Genomic DNA, 25,947 nt, shown 5'->3' on the forward strand with positions numbered 1-25,947 from the left:
GGGAAAGCTTTGGGCACCCACTCATCCTACCCATGAGGTCTCCCATCTTCTGTCCTAATCACTTCCGGATGCCATTGCTTTGGGGATTGGGTTTTAACATATGCACCTGGCTGGGGGATGTATTGTAAGAGAAGCTGGTACACTGCGCCCTGAAACAAGGCCCAAGCCCAACTGGGATGGGGAGTTAGGGTGTCCCTACAGGGAGACAGGAGCCTGGGGGTAGGGGGAGGAGGAGGAGATTGAGAGCCAGAGGCAAAAGGAAGAGTTACTTGCTAATCAACCTCCGAAGAGAGCACATTCCCTACGTCAGGGACATGCGAGTGGAGTATTATAAGTAGCCATTGAGAGGGTGGTCCTTCGAAGCCTATGAAAACAGCCCCAGAAGGGAGGAATCAGTTTAAATTCCAGCGAGGACCAGAAAGAGGAACATTAGTTCGGGATTGTCTCAGTCAAGCAGAGCCTCTCCTGTCCCCGTCTGTGCTACGCTTGAACCCTGAGGGATGCACAGAAGCCCCAGTCAGAGGAAAGAGCAAGGTCCACGCTAGTAAAAGAATAGCCATTACCTTGATGAAGTTTAAGGTTTTTATTTTGATGGACAGATGAGTAACTGATTTGAAGGACCTTTAATTATCACAAAGGAAGCAAAAGAATCGTAGAATTTTCCATACATTTTATTCAGAGAGAGATACTAGCCTTAGGGTATGAAGGGAAGAGACAAAAGTAAAGTTGCTCGATCCCTTGATCCCTCCCCGACACCCCTGTGTGATCCGTGTGGGCTGTAACACCCGCAGGAAGGAAGGGCAGCACCAAGGGGGAAAACATGAGCTCCCCTGACCCGGGTGGCTCTGCGGATGGCTCCTTCCAGGGTCACCCCTCATGGTCTCTGACTATTCCTTTCCTGGGGCCCTGGCTTTGTTCTGTGCCTGTTTCCTTTCTCACTTTCCACAGAAAGTCCTGTGATTCCCCCTGACTCTGAGGAAGGATGGTCTGATCACCTGCCTCAGCAAAGATGAAGCAACGCTTCTGTCCATGCTTCCCCGGGGGTCATTGGTTGGCTCCAGCGGCAAACTTTCGTTGGCCAGCTCTCCAATTCTTCCTTTTGCCACCGCCTCCCCTGCGCCTTTGAGGCTGGGGCAGGAAGGACCTAGTGCTGCTTCCCTGAGCTTTAGCTCGAAGGAGGGTCATTGATGTGCGCAGGACAAGACTCAGTGCAAGGAAAGGGAAACTTAGATGAGGTCCAGGAATAAAGTGTGTGGTTATTCACTCAAAGTCACTAGACATTACAGCCCCAGAGCATCCTTACTTTTGTCCTTCCCCAGGGGTCCCCGAATTGCTTGTGCATTGATAGCAACTTAAAGGACTTGGGTTCAAGTTCATTTACAAAAAGAGGACATTGCTTTTTTGAGTAATGGCACGATCCTTTAAAATAGAAGTAACTGTGCCCTGTTTAAAGGTAACAGAGGCCCAGGGAAGTTATGTGTCTTAACCAAACTCACAAACTTAGTTAAAAGTAGTAGAAACGGGACTCAAGAAAAATTTACTCATCTGTGAAATGAGAGTCCCCAGTGACCCCCAAGACAACATTTCTAGCTCCTGCAGTCTTTCTTTTATTTTTCATTGAGATAAAATTTCATTATAGCGTAGAATTTCAGGTGTGCATCATTGAGAATCAACAAGTATAGATACTATATCAAGTCCCCAGTAAGAGCCCAATCCTCTTGTTTGCTATACCATTATCACTTCTGCCCTGATTTACCCACTCTCCTTCCCCTTCCTTCTGGTAACCACTAATTTGTCTTACAGCTTCAATCTTTATTTAGTTTTATTTACTTCATCCATTTGTTTTCTCTATATATGAGTGAAGTCCTATGGCATTTGTCTTTCTCCATCCGACCTATTTCACTAAGCATAATATCCCCCATGTGTTGGTGCAAATGGCAGGATTTAAACTTTATAGCTGAGCAGTATTCCACTGTGTATATATGCTACATCTTCTTTACTCAATCACCAGTCAATGGGCACTGAGGTTGTTTTCAGTTCTTGGCTATTGTAAATAATGCTGCAATAAACATAGGCAGCACCTGCTTGTCTGTCACATACCTCATCTAACTCTCCCATGTCCCTTTGAAATAGAGGGAACCGTGCCCTGCTTAAAGATAACAGAGGCTCAGAGAAGTTCATTGTCTTAACCAAACTCACACTTAGTTAAAAGTAGTCGAAATGGGACTCAAGAAGCAGTAAACGGTATGTGTCGAAGGGAGGCGTCTGACCCAGCCCTGTGACCAGGGAGGAAGGTGGCTCACCAGAGCTGAGGGTGTTGTTGGCTGCACCTGTTCTGTGGTCTCCAGAAAGGGCCTGAAAGGAAGACACCACCACAGGAGCGGATCAGCACATAAAGTGGGTGAAAATTGGATCACCAACTCCAAAAAGTTCTGGAGATGCCAGTGAAGGCCAGACACAACAGGGAGGGCAGAACCGTGCAAAGCAAGCAGCAGCCAGCGTGGATTTGCTGTCAGCTTCTGGGACATGCCCCGTGAGAGTGGGGATCCCAGCAGCCAAGGCATCCTCCCTGTTGCAATGTCTCAAGTCTTTATGAAGAGACTTTCACATCCTCGCAGTTTCTTCAGTTATAGTCGCAAATAAATGGTTAATGGTTGTTATCCAAAGCATGATCTGATCACAATAGGTTTTGCACATCTTCCCTTGTGTTGGTTACTCTAGTTTTAAAAGGAAAAAACAGTGCAGAGAATTTTCTGTGGCATTGGAGGCAGAGTTGCCTGATAGACTGGCTGCTCTGGTGCCGGCAGGGCCGTGTAACTACCACCTTTGGGCATGTTTGCTCATCTACTTTTTATGATTTACAGCAAAAAATTAATATTTAATGTTTTCAAGCTCCAGGTTTTATGTTTCTTTCAAATGCTAAAAATATAAAATCCATTATAGCTTTTAGATTGATGGATGTGTTTTCAGAGATAGCAACTTCAAATAAAGGACCCAGTATCAGTCCAATAGATGAGGTCCTGAATTGAAAAAGAAATTACATCAGAAATTAGATTGTAGAGCCTCCCCGGTGGCACAGGTGGGTGAGCGCAGTGCTGTGAAGCTGTGCGCAGCCTCTGCAGTGCTGGTTTGATCCCGGCCGGCAGGCAAGGGTCCCGCATGGCACCAGACCTCTCCTGTCTTGCCAACTGTTCCCCTCAGCAGTGTATTTCGTCAGTCTGCCTGTTCTGTTCCCCGCTCTGGCTCTGGTGAATCCTCTCACCCCCCACACTTATGGCCTGTACCCTGATTCTTGCATAAATAAATAAATCTTAAAAAAAAAAAGAAAAGAAATTAGATTGTAATGATTAAAATATTCAAGTAATTACTTTGAGTGAGAGTAAGAAAAATGCAGATTCTAGAGATGTGCATATGTAGGTTAGAATAATGAAGAACTCCACTTTTCTTTTTCTCCAGATATTAAAATAGACAAGACCCCAAACCTAGTAAATCCCGCCAGACATCTTGGTGCCAACTCTATCAGAGGCAAGAATAGTCCTCTCCCGACCCCCTTTCTTGTCTCTCCACAATGTGGGAGAGTCCTCTATTTACCCACCCCCCTTCCCTCCCCACTAAAGTTCTCACCAAATGCCATCATTTGCTGCTGCTGTCTTGGTGATGAACATCAGATCATTGGCCTGGGAAAGATTTGCCAGTTGCCAAATTTCATTTCATTTTCAATATATTTTTCAATATCCATTCTGTCCCAGGAATTACAGCAAAAATGGAAGAGACATGTTTACACTCCTTTTTCAGCATTTTCATGAAATGGGGGAAGCACTGGTGCCAGAAAGAAGCTCAGAGAAAGGCTGCATTGCTCCCACCTCCCTTCCAGGCCCGTCACCTCCTTGGCTTGGTTTCTGGTCTATTGCAAGACCAGACCTCGGATCTCCTTGCCAGTAGATGGAGCTCCTTGAGAGCTCTGCTTTGAATGACTTGGTCTGGTGTGACAATTTTCCCTTTGAAACAATATCCTACATGTCATGGCAGTTAGCTTCCACAGTACTAGTGAACAATACTATTTTTCAGTTATAGAATAAGTTATATAGGCCTAGGTAGACCACTCCAGAAATCTAGCAGCTGTAATTATCAACATTCATATAGGAAAATACTTTGACTTCCAAGTAATTATCTTTCAGATGTTTTAAATAAAACACAGCTAATGGGGACAGATAGCAGAGATAAGACCTTAAACACAACTACTGATTATTCTCAGTAGTGAACACGGCTCCTTCCTGTCACACACTGCTGACTACCTTACTTTGGTCTTTGCCCAATTGTCCCATCCACAGGGCCTCTCTGGTGGCACAGGCTCTTTAGTGCAGCGTTGTGAAGCTGTCCGCAGCCTCTGCAGCACAGGTTCAATCCCAGCTGGCCAGGGAGATACCCACATGGTGCAGCAGACCTCTCCTGACTCACCCGCTGCTCTCCTCAGCAGTGTATTTCATCAGACTGCTTGTTCTGTTCCCCAGTCTGTCTCTGGTGAATCCTCTCACCCTCTTGTACATCTGGTCTGTACCCAGCTCTTGTATAAATAAAATAAATCTTTAAAAAAAAATCTTCCTCTGATAAAATAGAAAGACTTAGTTTTTCTTCATCACAACCACCACCGCCTAAAATATTATTTGCTATTTAACTTCTGTATGGTTCTGGAGCCTCACCACCCCACCCCCAGAATATACAGCATCTTCCCCTGGCCTTCAGTGGTGTCACGCACACCAAGAGAGCTTGATGACATCTTGTTGGATAAAAGTATGAAAAAACTGGACTCGTTTACCTAGGTTTATTTCTCTCCACTCTCTAAAGCAGCCTCAATATTACTGCTCTTGGCTTTCTTTAAACAGGGCTGTTGGTTATATGATCTCTAAGCATCATTCAAGGACTAAAGTCAGGCATTTGTGGCATAAGACATTCTGGAGAAGATGTCAGACTATGTACGTCCTCATCTTTCTTGCTCTGAGCCCAATTCAAAACCCAGTCTCCTGACTTTTGCAGCCCCTCTGCTCCTCACTCTCCTCTCAGTCTGCCTTTCCTGCTCAACAATATTGGAAATTTAATTCACTGGTGTCCAATGTACAAGATGCTACTCAAGCAGATTTCAAATCTTTATATTTTTGTGTGGAAGCAGAAGGGTAGGTAGCCACACAAATTTTGAAATGTTAGAAATTCTCCCCTTGGAGAAATAAACCCTTGAAAATATCAATTTTCTTGATGAAAACATCACCTTCAACTACTTCACATTAACATGCTACTAAATAATTGGAGCATTTCTTCTGATTGGAGGGTACTAGATTCTTCAGTAAAAATGTACCCTCAAGGGCCTCCCCTGGGGGCGCAGCAGTTGAGTGCTGGGCGGGGAAGCTGCCTGCAGCCTCTGTAGCACCGGTTCAATCCCCGGCCGCTGGCAAGGGTCCCACATGGCACGCAGACCTCTCCTGCCTTGCCCGCTGCTCCCTCAGCAGTGTACTTAGTCAGTCTGCCTGTTCTGCTCACCACTCTGGCTCTGGTGAATTCTCTCACCCTCCCGCGCCTCCAACTGTACCCAATGCTTGTATAAATAAATAAATCTTTAAAAAAAATGTACCCTCAAAATCCAGGAGGGGGAATTGTGTTGAGGTTTCTCCCACAAGGTCGTGTGACCAAATTTCACCTTTTCTTCCCACCATTTTGCATCCTGTGGAGGCCTGCTGGGAACAGGACTTCGAAAATATGGCTGGAAAGCTCTGGACAAGTTTTGCTACCTAAAAGTAGAATCTCTTGATCCAGAGGGTGCAGATAGATCTCCATAAAATTGAAGGGGATTATGCTAAAGATAGAACTAAATTTTATCTAGGCAAGAGATGTGCTTATGTATACAAAACAAAGACTAACACTGTGACTCCTGGTGGCAAATGAATAAAACTAGATTAATCTGGGAACAATAAGGCGTGCCCATGGAAACGGGCATGGTTGCTACCAAATAGTTAAAAGCAACCTTCTTGCAAAAGCCACTGGACACAGAATCTATGTGATTGTTGTACCCCTCAATAAACTTCCTGAAAAGCAAGTAAATAAAAGTGGATTGTTTTCTTGGCGGGGAAAAATGTATAGAAAGGAAAGGTGAGGATCATGGAAGATAAAATTTACTGACATTATTGTTTTACATAGGATCAGCCTTGTAAAGGTTTTTACTTTTTTTTTTTAAAGAACAGTATAAAATCACTCTCCATGATGCTAGAAAGAAAATAATCAAAGAAACTTTGCTGCAACTGGACCAAAAGAAGGAATGGGCCACGCAGGTATATTTCAATTTTCTTTCATTGAATGTCAGTGAATACACGTTCGTTGATAATTTCCTCCCATTTATTCTTGTGATATTCAGATTAAGAACTTAACTTACTAAGTGTATAAACTGAATTTGTTACTTAACTTTTCTACACTTTGGGTTCCTAATCTATAAAATAGAGACAGTAGCAGCATGTACTTTGAAGACCGATGTGAGGATTGAATTAGATGAATTAAATAGTTTATCACCCCACAAGGAACAAGAGCTCAGTACATTATCATTCAGTTATTTTTAAGCATAATAATAATGGTGTAAGGGCAGGACAGGACACAGTGCAGGTTTTCTGATCCCATGCAGACCGGGTAAAGGAGGAGTCAGAGTCCTCAGTAGTTTTGCAGGTTTTTTATTTGGGGTTCACCAGGCATATGGCAGGCAGGGGTGCTGGCTGGGGGGCTGGGAGGCGGGCAGGCCTCCCAGCCCCCAGCAAGTCTTCACTCTATTTGGGCTCTCTGGCGTTGGTTCTGCTGCTTCTCGGCTTTTCTTTCGGCTTCAGCTTCGGCTTCTACTGCTGCTGCTATTGCTGCTACTGCTGCTTCTACTGCTACTGCTGCTGCTGCTGCTCGCGTCCCCCCATGACGCCACCCTTAAAAAGCACAGTCTTAGCTCAGCTGAATCCCATCTACCTATGCCCACACCCTATTCCAGGTGCCCGCCATCAGGCATGCATTCAGGACAAGGATCCATCATCTATCCTGATGGCGGAAGGGCAGAAAAGCCTGACATTTTCTTTACCCTACAAATGGCAACAAACAATACTATTAAATAAAAATTTGGTATGAATTATAGGAAAAAATACAATTTGTCTAAAAAGTACTTTCTTATGTGTCCAAATCATTGCTGGAGTATTAAAAGCTTGGGATATACAGTGTTTGAGATATAATTTACAATTTTATATGTTTTCTAATATCTTTGTTTTGCACAAAATATCTGAACTTTCTTTTTGTTGTCCTTCCCCTGTTCCCAGACTGTCTCCTAAATCCCTTCTGGATTGTCTCTTCTGGAATAGCCCTTCAGAATCAAAAACATCTGATCTTTCCAAAATTCTTAACTGAGTTTCAGTTGCTATTGTTTGTTGCTTCCCCATTGGTTCAATTTCTTTTTTTTTTTCAGTATTCTTTTCTATTGCATGATTTTTTACTGAGTTGTACAAATACAGAGGATTATGGAGAACTGACCACTGATTTATCTCCCCATGCAATTTGTCCACTCTGTGGCTGAAGATGAGTAAATGGTGAAATCCACAATTAAGTGATCTGACCATAGTTAATGATGGTTAAACTATGAAGATCCATATGCTACAAATGTGTGTGTGTGTGTGTGTGTATTTCATTATAAAGTGAAGATTATGTCATGGCCATAAACTTGAAGAAAGTTTGGTCACTGTAGTTTAACCATCTTAACTGTAGAGCTCATTGAATGACTGATTTCACAATAGTAGTCAGATTTAGTCATAATCAAGGCTAAATTGAATTAACAGCCAGCATCCAATTCTCTAAATTGCCTGTATTAAAGGTGTAAATAAGCAAAAAACAAAAACAAAAAAACAAACAAAAAAACACACAAAAAAACAGTATAATAGAATGGTAAAGAATGACCGAGCCAAAAGTTCTTAGGTATGTTTCCAAGTTGCAAAACTTAATTTTCAATGATCGACAAGTCAATTGTGCATCACCACTGCTACAACTGTGATTTGCTGTGTGGCCACTCTTCCTTAACACAGAATTTTTCTTTTAGAAAGCTTTGAGGTTAATTGACAAAGGCAGCTATCGGGAGATCTGGGAGAATGACTGGCTGAAGAAAGAGGTAAGTGAAACTGTTAGAAAAGGATTTCTTCTTTCTCATTTTTTGAACTACAAATGACTTTTGTTTATGAGCTGAAGTCATTGAAAGAGCCGGAACTCTGACCGACTGAGGTCAAATGAAATTCGAGTGGAATCCCTAATCTTATTAAAGCAGTGTAAGTCAGGAATGGACACAGTGCAGGTTTTCTAGGATCCAGCAGACTGGGTAAAGGAGGAGTCAGAGTCCTTAGTGGCTTTTTGCAGGTCTTTTTATTGGGATTTACCCGGTCCACAGCAGGCAGGGCTGCCGGGAGGCTGGCAGGCCTCCCAGCCCCCAGCAAGTCTTCATTCTATTTGGGCTCTCCGGCCTACTCTCACCTTCTGCTTCTCTTGCTTCTCTCTCAGCTTCTCTTTCAGCTTCTGCTGCTCCTGCTATCTCGACTTCTTGGCTTCTGCTGGCGTCCCCATGAAGCCGCCCTTAAAAGCCCTGTCTCAGCCCAGGTGAATCCCATCTACCTATGCCCACACCCTACTCCAGGTGCCACCATCAGGCATGCATTCAGGACCGCAAGGATCCATCATCTGTTCTGATGGCGGGAGGGCAGAAAAGCCTGACATTTTCTTTACCCTACAAGCAGTTACTCAACATATACTACAAATAATTTCAATTGTACTAAGAAATCATGTTTGGCATGACATAGTATATGCAGTGTATTTAAATGTACAAAATGTCTTTATCTCCTAACTTTTATCTGGCCTTCCCTGCTCCCTTGGGTGACAGGAACAAGGCAAAAGGCTCGATTTAACCTTATTCTCTGCTGTTTTAAGTGGCCTCTTTGAGATCCCACGGTCTCCTTTGGATTAACTGTCTTTTTTGTTTACTCTTCCTACCCCTGCTCTCTCCAAGGGGCATATTACTAAAGAAGGTGCAGAGGTTTCCTTCAGATCATTCCTCCTCCACCTTTCTGTTGTGGGGGAAGGACTCTAATCTGCACCTGGCACAGGGGATTTCTGAAATGGACTAATGTGGACATTATTTTGCAGCCAACTCTGGTTAAGTCATTTATCGAACCCCTGGTTATAGTCACTTGTCAATGACAAATACGTCCTGCACATACCGCCTCTAGATCCCACCCCAGCTTGCCCCCCGGCTCTCTTCTCCCCTCCTCTGGAGAGCACGCAGGAATCCATGCATGCAGAGTGCTGCCTCACTCAGCGGTCTGGTCTCCCTGTATCAGCGCTGCAACAACCGCCCTGGCTGCCTGTGGCCATGTGACGACCTCTACGCCCTTGTTACAAGCTTCTGCCCTGTTGTTCTTACATCCTATACACTGGTTCCTCTGCCCTTACGTAGCTCCTTACTCTCAGCTGCCTGGAAAACTCCAGTGCTTCCGTTTAGGATGGACTTTGAGAATCAATTTCCATGGGAGTCATTTTGTAACTCCTCCAAGAAATCTTTAATATTTCTCCAGTGTGCTCCTGTTTTACTGTAACTCTTGCTTAAAAATATGCTGCAATGTCCATTTGTTGTCTTTTCACTGCACTGACTGTATCTTCTCAAATATATGTACTAATGAAATTTAGTAAGTCGTCTATCCTAACTAAGTGGAAATTGAATGAAACATTATCAATGAATATACATAAATGCACTGGAGGAATGAGTTAAATATGTTGGTCAGATCTCAGGTGAAGGAAGCAGTTATGTTAAAACCTTTGTGAATTGTTTGTGTTGTGGTTGAAGAGAGAAGACTGATCCTATCTGTTATGAAAGGTCACTGAAGTAAAATTACAGTAATACAAAAAGGAGCCCATCAAAAGAGAATAGGAGGAGTTAACCAGCGGAATCTGTTTTCAATTATTTTCTGAAGACAGAAAGTTGACGTTGAGGACATGTTGCTAAACGAAGCAGACAAATCATCTTTGGTCTAGATGTCACAGGAGTGCTGGGCAGGCTCTGCAAGGCTCACTGCTTTGAACTTCCCTTTGCCTCCAGACTAGCAGCTACACGACTTCGGCTTAGATGCCATCTAGGAAAGAAAACTCACTGCGTTTGGAAAGAGTCAATGCCACACAGCTTTTGTGAGCAGATTATTTGTATGTGATTCTCAAATGTACATCGTCAGCACTAATTTGGGTATGTCCTCAGCTCTGAAACTGAATTTTTATTTTCATGTGCGTGTCCGAAAGGCGCTTCAAACTCACAAAACCTAAAGCAGCACTCATTAAATTTCTCCTTCAATTTTTGTTTTGTTCCCTACGGTTCCTTTCTCGCCATCTGCGCGCACCTCTGGGGAAAATGTCAGGGTCTGCTTCTCCTTTTCCCTTTTCTTTGAAACCTATTGGACTGGAGTTGGTGAGTGCAGGAGACAAGGGGTTTAAGACTCAATATGCTTTCTATGCTTTTGACAATTATGTCTAAATTGGCTTTGTAGAGTCGTGGTGAATAGGAGCCCTTACTCCTACTAAAAAACCAATCAAGATGAATCCTCATTTTCTAAAAAAAAGGCACTAATTTTAAAAAATTCGAGGTGAGTTTAATAGTTAAAGGAATATTAGGGAAGAACTTAGTTCTTATGCTTTCATTAAATACAAACAGTATGATCATAATGATTATAATTTAACTATTCAAATCAAATCTTATAAGATGCCACAGATATTTAATTTACAGAAAATGAATGCAAAAATATTTATTTTACTGACAGGAAAGGCTGGTAGGTTGCCATGATCCTTCCTACTAAAGTGAAAAATTACATTCTGTTTTGTCTTATTCTCATAATTTAGTGGAAATAAAAAATGTCAAGTTTAATTGAATCAGGAACAAAAAGAGTTCAGTAATAAAGGTCAAGTAATTTTAAGGTAATGCAATACATTTATTTTCTACTTCAATAAATATTCATTTTAGCATTATTAAATTTATTCACAAATTAATTAAAACCCTTTTTGGTTATAAGTATTATCATAAAAATTGAAAATTGCTTCCAAATTGAACAATATATGTCCATTAATTTATTTGAGGAAGGTTTAGAATGAGTAACAAGGAATATTTAATAATGGAACTCCTAAAAACTTTTTTCCACGTAACTATCTCTCAAGAATAACCAAAAAACTTAGATCTCTGAGAAGTATATGAGACCTCCCATTGCATGACTTTAATGATCTAGTTTTATTTAGCATGTGAATTAGGAAAAGGAAGAAAACTGAAATTCCCAAATAGCTTAGATTAGAGTAAAAAAATGGGAAGCCAGAGAAACGAGAGCAAGGGAGGCAGAGTTTCACAATCAGAGTTTCAAGTGTGAAAGGGCACAAGGTCAACTTGGATCTTGCAGGAGAAAATGTCAAAAGCATACACTCGATTCAGGATCCTAGGTCCTTGTCTTGTAACAGTTTTAACTAAATGTTCTGCCCTTATTTCTTAAGCACATTTCTTTAATATTTTGGCAGAAGAGGAAGGAGGGAGGGAAAGTGGTCTTCTACTTCCTTGCTTTCATTTTCTGGAAATCTAAGGTATTTATCTGGCAATAAATAGGAACTAGTTTTCATTCCCTAACATTTTGAAAAGCTGGGAGTGAGGTAACATTAATGAGAACCTTACTGAATACTCCAAAGGGGTATGTCACAGGATGGCCATAGCTTGAAAAATGGAGCTTAACTCCCTCCAAGGGACCTTATTCTCAGCTTCAGATGGAGACCAAAGACGGTGTGTGCATCTCCCAAGCGCACCAAGTCCTTAGGTCAAACATTCCAAATGTGCTGTCAACTCCTTCTGCTTCTTTCTCATCCTTTGACATTTGAAAAATTATAAACTTTCCAGTAAGGCATTCAGGCTTGTAATCAAGCTGATTATTTCTCAACCTCTGAGATCCTAAAGCACCACCCCCTAGTTTTGTAATCAATATTACAGATTTAATGATTTTTTTCTAAATTGTTTAAGGCACATACCTAATATATGCCCTTTTTGTCCTAATTCCAAACCACCAGAAATATTTTAGCCTTTTCTATGACTCATATTGTTTTATATTCTAATTGCTTGTGTTTTGGTCACTGAATTGTAAACTCTTCTGACGGCAGGAGCTATGCTTTAATCCCCTTTGTATTCTCCTACATCTAGCTAGTACAGAACTCTGCCCTAGTAAGAATTCAAGCATTTAATAAATGATTTATATGCTAGAAATATGCATGTGGTAAAATTCTGAATGCTTCAGGATTAAAAAATACAATAATTAAATTACAAAACAGAAATATTAGTATTCACCTTCCAAATGATCCGTTATATCATATTACCTCAAGAAAATACTCTCTACAGTTTATCTTTCTATTATTCTCACCAACCTACCACTTTCTCTTTTTTATTTTTACTTCTAATTCTTCCATAGTCCTAACCTGTCCCCATAAGTACCTCTTGATCCAGGACTTTTTTAGTTCATGCTGCTCTGGGTGGGCAGAGAGGTGAATTGGTCAACATTTCTTCAGTAAATGTCAACTAAGTCTGCCATGTCTATCAGTGACATTCCATCGCCTACAAGACAAAAATCAGATTCATTAGCTGGTTTGACTCTTCCCAAATTGTCTAGTTCCTCTCCTACTTCTCCCCACTCCCTTTTTATATCTACCCACACCAAAATAATTGTGTCTTTGCACATGTGTTTCCTTCCACCTAGAATAGACCCTCTGTTGTCAGCCTGAGGAATCCCTACATGGTCTTCAAGATCCAAATGAGATGTCACCTCTTCTATTAGTACCTCCCCCTTTTTTTTAAAGATTTATTTATTTATGCATACAAGAACTGGGGGACAGGTCAGAGGTGCAGGGGGTGAGAGCTTCACCAGAGACAGAGTGGGGAGCGGAACAGGCAGATTGACCGAAGTACACTGCTGAGGGTAGCAGCAGGTGAGACAGGAGAGGTCTCTGCGCCCTGTGGGTAGCTCCCTGTTTGGGGATCAAACTCATGCTATAGTGGCTGTTGATTGCTTCATAGGTTGCATCTTAACCCCTTGTGCTTAGTACCCCCTTAACCCCTCATAGCTGGCAGACATAGAATGAACTTTTTTTCCTCCCACAGCACCTGGGCAACTTCTATTATGGTTTTAATCACACTTGTTTCTATTTTCATTATATCTTTCTCACTAGACTAAGAGTTCCTTGAAGGTTATTATATCTTGCTGATCCTTTGTTTCCAAAGTGCATGATGGGTTCTGGTACATAGCAGTCATAGAGTGCAATTGGATGAATGGATGAGCAATATTCCATTTGCTTGATATTTCCTGGAACCACTACAGCACTCAGAGAAAATATATTTGTATTACAGGAGCTATTAGAGCCAGTAGGGCTGTACTTCTGTTTTTTTTAATGCCATAACATAGGTTTTTTTCATTATGAAGTTTCATTATGTTGTTTATAATTAACCTTAGGCAGATTCTTATTCTTATACAATATAGATAAAAATATTTATCCTTCTTCTTATTTTCTTGTTTACCTCTAGCTCAAATATAAGCCCAGTGATATTTTTGAAAGGGTAGGAAAGGACAACTCCTCCCATTCTCTTTATAAGTGCCTAACCATGCACATAGGTTATGCAAATAGTCTAGAAAATAGTCCTACTGTTCCTTCTTTGAAAGGGAGGGCAAGCAAGCCCAATAATAAATAATACAGGATAGATCCAACCCTCTGACAAATATAATTTTAGGAGTTGAATTTCTTATAGATTAAGTAGACTAAGTCAATAATTGCTAACAACCACTCTCTTCTGAGAACAGATTGAAATTCACAGGAAGGAAGTTGAAGATATGGAACATGTTATTCATGAACTGGAAGAAGAAAATTTGATGCTTATTGATCAACTATTCAACTGTAGACTTGTGGATCTCAAAATACCCAGGTATAAGTCATTAACATATCTGGAAAATATTTTTAAAACATGTATATATGAAGAAAAGTTTCTTTCACTTTGTTTTTAAATTTATAAACATTTTTAAAATATGAATAAATCTTCTTTGCACAATGAATGTATTCATTATATGCCACAAATATGATAGTGTGCATAAAATGCCTTAAAATGGTAGAGATCCCAAAACTTGGTTTTTGCCTATTCATTATGTTTTTTTAAAGATTTATTTTATTTATGCATGCATGCAAGAACTGGGGTGTAGGCCAGAGGTGTGGGGGGGGGGTGAGAGGATTCACCAGAGACAGAGTGGGGAACAGAACAGGTGGATCCACTGAAATACACAACTGAGGGGAGCAGCAAGCAAGACAGGAGAGGTCTGATGCACCATGTGGGTAGCTCCCTGGCCGGGGACCAAACTCACGCTGCAGTGGCTGGTGATAGCATGATAGCTCTGAGACTTAACCCCTGCGCCACCAGGGAGGCCCCTATAGTAGCAAACACTTAGCATGAATATCACAGCTGCCAACCTTCCAAAGTTTCTAGGCAAGGAGGGGAAATGGACATACAAATAAATGTATAGCAATATAGTGGAAGTTGAATGAGAAGCCAGAGTTAGAACAAAAGAGCACAATTTTGTGGCTGCTTCCTGAAAGTGTTGTGGGCTTCAGGTTACCTTGTGAACTACAGAATTATTTCCCTTGATAGTTAATGAAAGAGTCAAACTATCTTCTAGCACAGAAAATAGCCTGGTATTCCATGTCACAGTTGCTCCTGCACAAAAGAAATCATGCATGCACTGGTTTTGATGTTAAGTTACTGCTTTTTTTTTAACCTGACAAAAGGATTTTAATATTCCAGTTTTGATGGAAAAAACTATGCCCTGAAGTATAAAATTAAAACTCAAAGTGGCAGTCATAATTTGGGCAAGCAGTCAGAAACAAGAAGTCAAAGAAATCATCTAAATAGCACATTTAGGAGCAGAGGGGCAATGAATCACACAAATGCAGGGATATGCCCAAGATGGGAAAGAGATGTCTCGGCATAAGAATTAAAGCAAAGAAGTTAAAAATGGTAGAAGGGTCAGGAAAAAATTTTCATCCATGTAGTTCCTGTTGTTTGTGTACCGTGGAAAGAAAACTATTTGAGACATGATAAGGTTTTTGTTGCTGTTGTTGTTACTGTTTACTTATAAACTTCTTAATGTGTTTTGAAAAGGGTGAATACAGGTTAGGTCGTGTGGTTTTTGTTTGATGCAAAAGTGCAAAGTGATGGGTGTTAGGATACAAGATTGGAGCCACTGGAAGCTAGTGCTATTAATTACTTTATAGCCTGAAAGCTGGTGGGGAGGTTGGGGTGTGTGCTCCACAGTAGAGAAAGGTCACCTACTACCTCTCTCCCAAAATTTATGGGGGCTGCTCTAGAAAAGCAGGTACGGTACAGATGGTGTCGGCAGGCAGACTGAACCAACTGGCTGGTCCCTGAGCTCCTGTAGTCACAGTCTTGCACTGATGCCCTGGCGGACCCCCCCGGGAGGCGGGCGTCTGGCTGCCCCCCAGGGAGCTGGTGCTCTTTTTTTGCCAGTCCTGCACTCTCTGATCAGTTTTCCAGCTTCAGGCTTCTGTTCCGCCTATAATCCTTGCCATCTGCTCTGCCCGCCACCTTCTTTGTGTTCATGTCTAATCTCCACCTGCTGGTGCTGTGGCGTCCTTTTTTTTTTTTAATAATTAATTGTTTTTATTTTTTTTACATCATTGTTCATTTTCAAACAATATTTGTTCCCCCCACAACCTCAGGTGTAGTCCCCATGGAGTGTCCTTCCCCAAGGCACCCGTGCACCATCACCTCAGTCCCCTGTGCCCCTCCCTCCCTCCCTCTCATCCCTCTCCCTCCTCCTCCCCTGCAGGATGTCTCTGATTCACAATTGTCTGTTTTTGCTTTGTTGTGTTTTGTACTGTTATTATTTTTCACACTGATGTCTTGTTGGGTTCCCCTATATTCCTGCTATAAGTGAAACCATCCGCTATTTTTCTTTCTCCTTCTGGTTTATTTCACTGAGCAGAATTCCTTCCTGCTCCATCCCCGTTGCTGCTCTACCTGCCACTCTCTCCTCCTCTTTTCTGAACCCGCCAGACCTTAGAAATGAGCTACCCCCTGCCCTGCCAACTCCACCTCCCGCTTCAGTCAGTTCAATCTGGTGTAATAATCTGGTGTTGATTTGGATGTGAAGTGCCAATTATAATAAAGAGTAATTCTTTAATCCGCCAGATAAAAGCTGGCAAGGATAGAAAGGGAGATGAGAAACTTTGAATGGGGATCTGCATTATGCTGTCTGCTGTCTCTTACGCAACTTAACCCAGCCCTGAGTCTTCCCACAAAAATCTTCAGTAAAATTCACATCATCCATTGCTTTGTGGCTTCGTTTTCACTCGGGAGAAACATGAGTGCTTAGTCCTGCTTCAGGTTGGGGAGAGATGGAATAAAGAAGCTTCCAGGGGAAAAAACGGCATGAGCAATGCTCACAAACCCTGGGTTGAGTGCGGGTGAGGAGGCCCAGAGCCCCGAGGCCACACTGGTCTGGACAAAGCAGGACAGGCTCCTGCTCCACAGGGGGCTCCCAGATCACGCAGCCGCCAGGAGAACCACCCCACACCTGCCCCACGAGAGGCTCCTGAGTGGCTCTGCCTTGCGACCTGCCTCCAGGTGCACCTGGGGGTCTGAGCAGCCGGGTCTGCCATGGTCCTGGAGGCAGGTTCTTGCCCAGAAAGAGGACGAGGCCTGTGGGCCAGCCACCGATGCAGCCACTGATGCAGCCACTGAGGCAGCCACCGAGGCAGCCACAGATGCAGCCACAGATGCAGCCACAGATGCAGCCACCGAAGCAGTCACCGATGCAGCCACTGAGGCAGCCACCGAGGCAGCCACCGATGCATGTCCTGCAGCACTAAATAAATAAATATATTATTTAAAAAAATATATTTAAAAAAGATAAAAATATATTTAAAAAAGATAAACACTGGGTTAGCTACCCTAGTTTATGCTTCCAGGATTCTCTGCACTTTCCCTTTGTGTTTGCCATGCTCCTGATGATTTATTTAATGTCTGCTTCCTGGCTAGGTTGTTACAGCCTTGAGGCAACTACTTAGGACATTATATAAAGATACATACAGATGACTGGATCAAGAAGATGTGGTGCATATACTACAGTGGAATATTATTCAGCAATCAAAAAAGATAAACACATGCCTTTTGCAGCAACATGGATGGAGCTAGAAGGAATTGTGCTCAGTGAAATAAGCCAGAAGGAAAAAGAAAAATATTGGATGGTTTCACTTATAGCAGGAATATAGGGGGACCAAATAAGACATCGGGGAAAAAAAATAATAACAGTACAAAACACAACAAAGCAAAAACAGCCAATTATAAACCAGAGACATCCTGCAGGGGAGGAGGCGGGAGAGGGATGAGAGGGAGGGAGGGAGGAGCACAGGGGACTGAGGTGATGGTGCACGGGTGCATTGGGGAAGGAAACTTTATGGGGACTACACCTGAGGGGGTGGGGGAAGCAAATATTGTTTAGAAATGAACAATGATGTAAAAAAAATTAAAAAGTTAATATAAAAAATACCAAAACAAATAAAATACTAAAACAAAAAAATAAAGATACACATAAAGAAATAGAGAAATGTGTAAACCCTCAATTATCCATTACACTTCTTACCCAGGGAGTGAATTTGAGTGGATTCAGGAGCTTTCCCTAGACCCATTTTCAAGTCAGAGAAATACAGCACATATTGTATATTTTATGGCAACTGCCCTTTTTTACATCTTTGCTGAGAATTCTAGTAAGATGCTAAAAAGTAGCTATTAACTCTTCCTAAGAGACATACAGAAGTTCTGTTTCCCTATTTAGACCAAAAGTAGGATATTCTTGCTCATAGAATTACTACGAGAGGAATGTTCACTAGGTGGGACCTCCAGGACCACAGGGCTAAGGCTGAGTGGATGAACGCCTATAAATCTAACACTACTGGATACAATAACATTTTTTAAACTATTTTCTATATCATTAAATATCAAGTGTTGCTGCCCTATCAGATATAAAAGTGACAATGACTAAGAGAAAAGTCAGATTTATGAAAGTTATGGCATTTTAGTAAGCTATTAATTATTCAAAATAAACCAGGGAAGAAGAGAATTCTAGGAGCCCAGACATGTCTGTCTGCAGATGAGAGCTACCTGTAAAACTAACCTTTACTAAATCAAATCTTTAGAAGCGTTTATAGATTTAAAAATTGTGTGCTGTTAAATTATTTGTTAGAGTCTTAAGCAGCTCAGATTAACACTTTATTCATGTTCTTTAAAACTGGCAGCCTGGGCCTCCCTGGTGGCTTCAGGGTGAAGTCTCAGCACTACCAGCACGAAGGCCTGAGTTTGATCCCCTGCCAGGGAGCTACCCAGAGGGCGCAGCAGACCTCTCCCCTCTCACCCGCTGCCACCCTCAGCGGTGTGTGTCAGTAGAGCCGCCTGTTCTGCTCTCCACTCTGTCTCTGGTGAATCCCCACCCCCAGCTCTGGCCTATACTCCCCAGTTCTTTTACACAAAAATAAATAAAATCTTTTTAAAAATTAAAATAAAATTGGAAGCCTGTAATCAGGGGATTCACTGTGGTTGCTCAGCTGCTGAGCATGAGGGGTGTTTGCACATCTGTACATCTTCAGACAAACCACAAGGAAGTGCCATAGTAAGCTTTCAAGGCAGCAAATTTTCTTTTAGAAATTTAGCAGGCATCTGAAAAACAGAGCACAGAATGAAACCCAGGTGCAGAGCTGCAGTAGCAGGTGCACAGCTCCCTGGGCTTGGCTGGAACACGGCCCTCTCTGCACACCTACATGCCCCCTGAGGGCTCCCCACTCTGCCTCTCCTTCCTCTCATCACATCCCAGCCAGACTGTCAGCCCTCATCTGGATCGCCGCAGGTGACCAAACTGACTACTCTCACTTCTGGGACTCTTAAGTGTGTTGTTCTCACATCTGGGAGTGACTTTCCCTCATCCCAAGCTCTTCCTTGGCAAACCTACCCCCAGTTCCTCAAGACGCAGCTCAGGTTTCTTCTCATGGAAACGTTCTGTTGTCTCCTACAGCTAAGTCAGGTGCTGCTTCTTTCTTCCCCATAGCATGGTAAAACCCCACCTTGGTAAAACCATCACCCCAAAACCCCATTGGACCGTATGCTGCTCAAAAGTAGGAACCATGTCTTGGTTTTGGGTTTTTTTTTTATGTGTCTCTAGCATGTGGCAGAGAAAGAGACATTGTTTAGCAGGTAGGAATATTTGTTGCCTGACAGGCTGCTTTCTTATTTGTTCTTTTAGGAGACTATATCTTACCCAAGCTGCTGGACAGGAAGTGCCACCTCAACAAATGCCATTGCAGTCACCAGGAACATATTTAGGTATTGCTTCATTACTACGGTGATAGTTTTTTGTTTGTTTTTTCAATTTAGCAAACACACACTGAGCATCTGCTCTGGACAGGCACCGCAGACTCATGAGCTACTTAGGGGGTAGATATGCGTCAGCCTCTATGTTTTGTTTTTTTCTTGCAGTGCTTGTCCTGACCTATCTGCTTTCTCTAGTCTGATTTTCAAATCAGAGTCACCATATTTCACAGTGAAGTAAATAGATACCAGTGGAGAGAGACAGAAAGTCTTTGACACCAGTGTGGTTAGGGTTCCAGTTTAGCCAAACGCAATACTAATATACATATAGGTTCCCAGGTGATCACTGTGATTTGTTAACTAACAGAAGGAAATACAGCTTCGAGTTTCTGAAAATGGGACACATTCTCACTTTAATACGTACCTTCTACATTACTAATTCTCCAGCTCATCTCCTCCAGGAGAGTCTCCAAGGGCTTTCAGATTGAAAAATGGCAAGCTAGGCATTGTATTTTTATTTTTATCTGTCTGAAGCATGGACATAATTAATTTCTTTACATTCATCTCACAACCTGTAGATGTAAAAAGTAAAGACACGGTGAGTTCATTGGCGGAGAGCACTATCCCGCACTTTGGTGAGGAGACCATCACAGATGAACCGCATGAGGGGAATGACAAAGGAGAGAGCATGTGCACAGAGTCTGGGATCTCTAGAATGGAAAACCTACTCTATGAGGATGAGCAGGATTTCAAGGTAAGATTCATGTGAACACAACTTTGATTATTAAGAAAATGCTGTGGGCCTCCCTGGTGCCGCAGCAGGTTGAGTGCAGCGCTGTGAAGCTCTCTGTAGCCTCTGCAATGTGGGTTCAGTTCCTGGCCAGCCAGAGAGCTACCCACATGGCATGGCAGACCTCTCCTGTCTCGCCCGCTGCTCCCCTCAGCAGTGTGTTTCAATCAGTCTGTCTGTTCTGTTCCCCACTCTGTCTCTGGTGAATCCTGTCACCCCTACACCTCTGGCCTGTACCCCAGCTCTTATATAAAAATAAATAAATCTTAAAAAAAAAAAAGAAAGAAAATGCTGTTTTACTAATGGAGAAAATTAACCTAAAATAAGGGGATGGAAAATTCCATTTGCAGTTACTAGTAAAATTTGTCCATCATTCATCTCCCTCATTGGATATTATTTCACTCCTAACCTTGCCCAATTTACTATAAATTCATTTATAGATCTCAGTTATTAGTAATTATTTAAGTTATCTAATGCTGCTTAACAATTGACCTCCAACTCAGTGGCTTATAACAATAATTATCTATTTTCTTTCAGGTTTTCTGTTGACTAGGAATTCAGGCGGGCTCCTCTAGAAAGTTCTCTCTTGGGCTCTTGGGCATTTTGTCGCTTTATCCCTTCCTTTTCCCCACCCTAATCTCAGAAGCTAGTAGTTTTTCTAAGTATCTTGCTTTATTGCTTGGTTTGCTATATCAATGTCCAATACTTGTCTTTGTTATTCTGACTCACTTTACTACACATAATTCCCTTAAACTACTTCCATTTTCTGTGAAAGGCAACATCTCATCTTTCCTTATAGCGGAACACTATTCCGTTGTGTGCACAGACCACATCTTTTTGAGCCACCCTCTATCAGTGGGCTCTTGGGTTGTTTGTCCTATCATAAATAATGCTGTAATAAACACTGCAGAACATGAATTTTTTTGAATTGATAATTTCATATTCTTTGGATAGATGCCCAAGAGTGAATTTGCTATGTCATACAATATTTCCATTATTAATTTTTTGTGGGTTTTTTTTTAAGATTTATTTATTTTATACAAGAACTGGGGTACAGGCCAGAGGTGTGAGAGGTTGAGAGGATTCACCAGAGACAGAGCAGGGAACAGAACAGGTAGACTGATGAAATACACTGCTGAGGGGAGCAGCAGGCGGCAGGAGAGGTCTGCTGCACCATGTGGGTTGCTCCCTGGCCGGCCAGGAATTGAACCTGTGTTGCAGAGGCTGCAGGCAGCTTCACAGTGCTGTGCTCAACCTGCTGCACCACTGGGGAGCCCTCCATTATTAGTTTTTTTACAGTAAATCCAGATCACTTTTCAAAATGGCTATATTAATACTCGGGTTTCTCTTCAGATCATCTAAATCTTTTGCCTTTTACCAAGATGGCTTACCAGTTTACAGTCCCACCAACAGTTTAATGTGGGGCCCCTTTCTCCACATCCTTTCTAGCACTTTTTGGTATTCTTTTTAATACATGCCATTCTCATGGGTGCAAGATGGTATCCCTGTGCAGTTTTCACCTGTGTCACCCTTGCTAAAAGCAATGGACATTTTTTCCCATGTGTCTATTGGCTTTCTGGATATCTTCTTTGGTGAGTTGTCTGTTTAGAACTTATGCTCATTTATTAATTGGGCTCTTTATTTTAGAGATAAATTGAATACTTTTTTTGTAAACCTTGGGTGTTAACCCTTTGTCAGTTGTGTAACATATGAATATTTTCTCCCATTCAGTGAGATCTATTTTTAATCTACTTATATTTTCTTTTGCTGTGTAAAAGCTCTTTAATTAGATGTTTATTTTTGCTTTTATTTCCTTTACCATAAGGGGTCAAATCTCCCAAAACATCTTTTGTCAATAATGTCATGAAATGTATCATCAATGTTTAGCTTTATATACTTTATTGTTGCAGGTCTTACATATGTTTTAATCCATTTCAAATTTATTTTTGTGCATGAAGTTCAGAGAGTGATGCAATGTCATTCGTCTGCATATGAAGTTTTCCCAGCACTATTTGTTAAAGAGACTGCTTTCCCCACTGTTTGTTCATGGCACCTTTATCGCAAATTAAGTATTAATATATACATGGACTTATTTCTGGGATTTTGGTCCTGTTTCATTGACTCACATGTCTATTTTTCTTCTAATACCATACTATATTAATTACATTAGCTTGTATGTTGCTTCTATTGATTTTTGTTTAAAGGTTCTTCTGTGGTTAGTGTATGATGGACTAGTTTTGTGATCTGTTGGATGGTTTGATCACAATTCGTTTTGATGGGCCATGTTTTAACTCTGCTTCTCTCTGTATTATATAATACAGAATAATATAATATTATATTTCTCTATATTTGTTATTTTGCTTCTTAATGATTGTGACTTTAGCTCGGCTTGGTGTTACAATGGTGTTAAAATTTTAGTTATTTCTGTTGAGTGCCTTTCCCTTCCTTCTGTCTTGAATGATAGTATTGTAAGATACAACTCAGTCCTACTACTATCAAGTGATAATTTAAAGACTAAAGTTCTAAATGCTATGACATTCTATCTCTGTGAGTATCTTGGAATCCTGATACCTGACATATCGTGATGACCTCAGGATAATGGATAATTATAACTCCAAAAGTTGCAGACAATTTGGTTTAATGAAAGACCTTCTTCTTTCGTATGGAAGTTTTTGTATGGAAGTAGAAATGGCATTGTATGTGATATGTACTGAATTCTACCGTAGTCCCATCCCTCAAATTCATGTGTTGAAGTCTTAATACCTATTGGTACTACATCTGAAGTTTGGATCCTTAGGAGTTAAGTAAGATTAAATGAATTTATAAAGATGTGACCCAAATCCAGTAAGACTCTGCCCCCAGAAGGAGAGCAGGAGCTTTTTCTCTCTCCTTTCCTCTCTTCTCCCTTCTCTCCCTTCCTCCCTTGTGAAGACACAATGAGAAGGCAGCCAGTCATTTGCAAGTCAGGAAGATAGCTCTCTCCAGAATCCAATCATGCTGGCACCCTGACCTTGAACTTCCAGCCTCTAGAACTGTGAGGAATTTATGTTAGGCCACTCAGTCAATGACATTTTGTTAGGTCAGGTTGAGCAGACTAAATACAGTGCATGACTTCAGAATCCTCCTTCAGATGATTCTGAAATAAATGGTAGCCTTCTACCAATTTTCTTTTCTCCGATTTTACATTTATTTGGCTCATTATTTGTATTTTTTTAAAAATACAATTATATGCATTTTTGAAAAGTAAAACAATGCCTTTTGTTCTTGTTCTTTGAGTCTCCTAAATTCTAATGTGTTTATTGAGAACACCACTACATGCCAAGTACTTTCTAAATACTTAGGAATTTAAAGGGGGAGAACAGGAAGAAATGAAGCCCCCTAGTCACCTGCAGGGCAGGCTTTACCCACAAATTGCTTACATGCTTATCAAAGACAGATACGAAAATAATTCATTACTGTCCTAGACGACTGGACCACTGGTATCAACCTTCCTGACTAGTCTGTGAGCTTAATTGCACCCCAGCACTTGGTATAACACCTGACACATACTGGACATTCAGGGCAGGTTTGCTACAGTTTAAAGGAGATAAATAGACAGAATCATGGCTTGGGGAGGCTTCCGAGAAGAAGGCACATGGGGTGGGACCTGAAATGTTTCAACTCAGTTGAAACTGGCTTTGGGTGCAAGATTTCATATAAATTAGACTTGCTTTTCTTTGTTGATACCTTTAGCTATTGGCAGTCTGGAAGAATGTGGAAACATTGTGTGTGTGTGTGTGTGCACGCATGTGTTTGTATGTATCATATATACATGAATTTTGCTTGCTACTAGAATATTTATAGTCAAAGGAATGTCTGCAGATCTTCCCCTTTGTTCTTGGATGATGTAGAAACTCTGTTGTAGTTATATCCTAGCCAGTGATGGACCATGTATATGCAGCCAACACTTATCTTTCACTAACTAAACTTACACTATCTCCCTAGTCTAGCCGCCCTCCCCTCCAGAATGAGCAAACTTTCTAGCCTGCCTTTTGGGAGATCTTTGCTATATGCCAGAGTGGGTATGTAGGTTACTGAGTGATTTTTTATTTATAGTAGCCTCATACTGCAGGTGTTATATGGTATATAGTCAATTCAGAGGGTAATGAAATCTGTCAGATAAATGTTAACTATAAAAAAAAATTTAAAAATCTTTTGAGAGTATTAACCTGCTAAATCAACTCTCCCATTCTCTTATCTCTATTCATTACAGGATTATGTCAACCTCGGCCCCCTGGCAGTGAAGCTCATGAGTGTGGAAGGCAAGAAAATGTCCATTCATTTTCAAGAGGCGGAAAGTCCACTCAAATTCTATGAAGATGTCAGGAGCCCAGAGAATCGTATTACATATAAAATAGTGAAGTCTTTTCTCTAAGACTGAAAGCTGTAAAGCACAACAACTTTAACTTGGAAACTGACAGTTGCCCATTTTATTTGTACTTTCATGTCTTTTTAAGCCAGTTGTTATTTCTAAAGGTCATAATTACATCTAAAATCAAGTTCCAAGTATTTAGCTATTTATTTAAAATGCATGGCATGAGTAACAAAAATGAAAGTACACTTTATTTTTCCATATTCAAGTATTCAGAAGCATAACAGTGAACTCCGATGGTCTCAGAGCTTCCTTACCACGTAAAATATTTCACTGATTCATCTATAACTCCAATATGGTCTAGTTTAATTAGAAATATTTCTAAGAAAATTTCAAAAGTTCGCAAGACTATAGATCTTTCCCTCTGAGGATGTTGAGTCATAGTCTATAATTCAAGTCTTCTCCTCTCTAACCTAACACAATTTATAATGAATACCAAATACTGTTGAAACAAATAAGTGTAATAGTGTTCATTGGTTGGAGGAAAAATATTCCATCAAAAAATTTCCCATCAGCTATATCAAGTTTAAACTACTAAGTCCTCAAATTACTAAAAATGGATTTACCATATGACCCAGCAATTCCACTCCTAGGAATCTACCAAAGGACACAAAAATGTTAATTCAAAAAGATACTTGACTTGCACTCTTATGTTCATTGCAGCACTGTTTACCATAGCTAAATATCCAGAAACAACCCAAATGCCCAAAAATAGATGACTGGATCAAGAAGATGTGGTGTATATACACAATGGAATAGTACTCAGCAATCAAAAAGATAAACTTAGGCCATTCACGACAACATGGACACAGCTGAAAGGGGCTATGTTCCGTGAAATGAGTCAGACGGGAAAAGAAAAACATTGGATGATTTCACTTATAGGAGGAACACAGGGGAACCATACAAGGGATCAGGGAAAAAAAAAAAAACTAGCAGGCAAACTATAAATTGGAAACCTTCATCAGGGAAGGGGGAGAGAAGGGAACCAAAACAGGAGGGAAGAGCATAAGAGTCTATGGTGATGGTTCAAAGGTGTCATTGTCGTGATAACTTTATGGGCACAAAACCTGAGAGGAGAAATCAAACATTGTACAAAAATGGACAATGATGTAAACATAAATAAATAGAAATAAACTACTGAGTCCATTACCACTTCTCTCCAAGGGCACCACAAGCTAAGGCACTGTGAGAGTACTGTCTTTGAAGTTATTATTCCATTTCAAAATTAACTCTACTTACATAGTTTTTTTTTAATAAGAAATGAATTTTTAAATATAGGAACAC

The 25,947-nt window shown here is 41.1% G+C and overlaps 1 protein-coding gene across 2 annotated transcripts in view; it reads left to right on the top strand.

Annotated features, from left to right (window-relative positions):
• The window catches only part of CCDC83 (coiled-coil domain containing 83), a 47,098-nt gene extending 21,983 nt beyond the window's left edge, over positions 1 to 25,115 (top strand). For both annotated transcript variants that reach the window (XM_037523078.2, XM_037523080.2), the window contains 6 exons: positions 6,226 to 6,317; positions 8,099 to 8,167; positions 13,899 to 14,020; positions 19,398 to 19,477; positions 20,041 to 20,216; positions 24,505 to 25,115. In XM_037523078.2, the coding sequence (XP_037378975.1) occupies positions 6,226 to 6,317; positions 8,099 to 8,167; positions 13,899 to 14,020; positions 19,398 to 19,477; positions 20,041 to 20,216; positions 24,505 to 24,666 (701 nt within the window). In that variant the 3' untranslated portion in view covers positions 24,667 to 25,115. The remainder of the gene's footprint in view (positions 1 to 6,225; positions 6,318 to 8,098; positions 8,168 to 13,898; positions 14,021 to 19,397; positions 19,478 to 20,040; positions 20,217 to 24,504) is intronic.
• The last annotated feature ends 832 nt before the right edge of the window (positions 25,116 to 25,947 follow it).

The sequence above is a fragment of the Talpa occidentalis genome, unplaced genomic scaffold, assembly GCF_014898055.3.
Source record: "Talpa occidentalis isolate TD23 unplaced genomic scaffold, MPIMG_talOcc4v2.1 talOcc4.3, whole genome shotgun sequence".
Taxonomy (NCBI): domain Eukaryota; kingdom Metazoa; phylum Chordata; class Mammalia; order Eulipotyphla; family Talpidae; genus Talpa; species Talpa occidentalis.